The 2500-nt window shown below is 38.9% G+C and overlaps 1 protein-coding gene across 1 annotated transcript in view; it reads left to right on the top strand.

The window, feature by feature from the left end:
- LOC149038904 (centrosomal protein of 112 kDa-like) overlaps positions 1–1042 on the top strand; it is a 1552-nt gene extending 510 nt beyond the window's left edge. Inside the window, exons 2-3 of the mRNA XM_089186159.1 lie at positions 1–56; positions 632–1042. The exon at positions 1–56 is cut by the window's left edge and continues 10 nt beyond it. Coding sequence (XP_089042285.1) covers positions 1–56; positions 632–778 — 203 coding nt within the window. The 3' untranslated portion in view covers positions 779–1042. The remainder of the gene's footprint in view (positions 57–631) is intronic.
- Positions 1043–2500: the final 1458 nt, after the last annotated feature.

Here is a 2500-nt window from a genome sequence, read left to right as displayed (position 1 = left end):
TGCGTCTGCAGCATGAAGAGAAATTAAAAGGTCTTATGCCGGCTTCTCTTCGAGAGGTAAATAAGTGCACTTCTTAATGAGACTCGAACATAACTCATCAGGAAATATCTGTTTGTTAGGTGGCTTTTAACCCTCTCCACCCTAACATCAGAATACATATTCTCTACACTGTTCCCTCAACATTCCCAAAGTTCTGAAAAGAAGAAATTGGTCAACAATCAAGAACTTCTTTAGTTGGTGATCAATTCCTTTTTTCTTGTAACCTTAATTTGTTGATATTGCACTGAAGGAGAAATTAGATGCTGGTCACCCCAAGGGGTTAAAGGGTTAAGTGATGTATTTCGAAGCTCTGCCACGACTGAATCTGATTTTTCTCGCTCAAGAGGATTTCAATTCCAAGTAAATTCAACTTGGATTTGATCAATCAGATTTACCCAAAAGCATCTTGATTACAGACAAATTGTTTCCAGCTTTTCCAGTGGCTTTTAAATAATCTACATTTTATGAAGCCGATAAGATCATCATTAATGACTTTTAACAGTTTTGAGTCAAGTGAGTTGTGGAATAGCCTCTCATTAGGACCGTTCGTATTTCATTAATAATTTTACTATTTCGCCTGTAAAATTACCAGGACCTTGAGGACACCATTGAATCTCTTAGACAGCAGATCTCAGTGTTACAGTCCCGCACACGGGTGCTACAGGAAGAACTGGATACCAGAAACCAGTTCTCATCGTCTTTTAATGTATCATCGGTTCGTGACCAAGATGAATCATAGGAACTGCTGAAGGGACTCGTCGTGAAACAAAAGAGACCTGGAATTCGTTTCCTAACAAAGCAAAGTGTATTGTATGACAATGTTGTTACTTCGTCTACACCATACCTATTAGAAGCGCTTTCCTTTTCTTTGACCATGCCTTTTTACCTGCAAATCTATCGAAAAAAGGCGAATTGTAATATATGTAACGTAAATAACGAGTGATTTTACGATTGTATGAAATTAATGTAATTTAATCTATTTTATAAACCACTGCGTGAATGATGTCGTTGTCCCTTAGTGTTTTAATGTTTTAAGGTGTCAAACACTAGAAACCGAGCTTGACTCTTCCCCAGTCAGCGCACAAGCTGATGGCAGATGTTCCTTTATCTTACATTAACAATGTAGCCATTTGATAGTAACTCACTAAAGGGCCTCTATTATCTTAAACGTGTTTTTTTGGTGAAATTTTGGTGATAGACTCCCGATTCCGTTTTACTTTTCGGAGCCTTGTACACCAAGTCCTTGCGCACTACACGAAAGGTTTTCAACGAAAACTGGACGATTTTCCATTTTATCTAGTTTCATCCATAGTAAAGAAAAAACCGAAAAGAGTGAGTTTCTCCTTACTGCGATTGAGAAACAATAGACGTTATAATTAGCGCTTACTTTTCAATGTCAGCAACCCAACGGGTATGTCCCTCTTATCCTTAGAACCACTCCCACAGGTAACCAAACAAAGTGAAGACTCTGGTAAAAATAATTTTTGAAACTAAGCTTGCAGTCGTTACTTCGCTATGGCGATATATTAGGTTGTGGTTGTAAGTTATTTAAGTGGCGATTGCGAATGGTACTCTCTTCCATTTCCTCTATGGCACAACAACCAACACACGAGCTGAAAGCAAACAAGTAATTTACTGTGGGTGCACCTGTTGGGAACCACCTTCGATCGCGGAATATCTCGCAAACTAACAACAATCAATCTCCTTTACTGACTACACATCAGTAAACATATGCTCCGTACAAATACCTTACAGAATTCCTTCGCTTTGGCAAATTTGCAATTATTGCAAATAATTTTCAGTTTCCTATTACCAGCCAACCTAGACATGCATTGTCAGGTATTTGCTTTTAAACTCAGAGCCATTCAGGCTGGTGATCTACAACTTCGCTAACATTACGGAACACTTTTAGAGTGAACCCTCAAGTGAGGACACAGGCAAAGTATCACTCAGCGGGGAGACCTGGGACTCTAACCTTACAGACTGGTAACTTCATTCGTTTTACCGTTTAAACACCCAAGCTTAGTCTCAGTGAGGCTGCCACTTAGGCTGAGTAATTGCAAGACTGCTGATATCATTAGAAATCACTCTTGACGACAAGCTTTGTCGCTAGAGCGAAGGGCTCTGACAAAGGGCTAACGCTCGAAATGTCAGCTTTGAAACTCTTAAAGGTGACCAATTTACGTTATCAACCCACTTGATAATACCAAATTACCTTGTTATACTCTCCCACCGATGCAGCACCAGTTTCTTTAGAAACTTATCCTCTTTATTTAAGATCACAAGGGCGACATCACTAAAGATTGGTGCCAGTTACGCTAAAAATTGGGCAGGGGATTTGCTAGTAAGGATTTATCCCCAGCTAAGGATCAACAAATCTGACATTCCAAACACGGTAAGTTGTTATTATTACAAGAAACTATTGAATATTGATAACTCAAAATGTATCATTAGACACTAT

The sequence above is a fragment of the Pocillopora damicornis genome, chromosome 10 (assembly GCF_964200805.1).
Source record: "Pocillopora damicornis chromosome 10, jaPocDami1.2, whole genome shotgun sequence".
NCBI classification, from domain to species: Eukaryota; Metazoa; Cnidaria; class Anthozoa; order Scleractinia; family Pocilloporidae; genus Pocillopora; species Pocillopora damicornis.
This window is presented reverse-complemented; position numbering and strand designations above follow the sequence as displayed.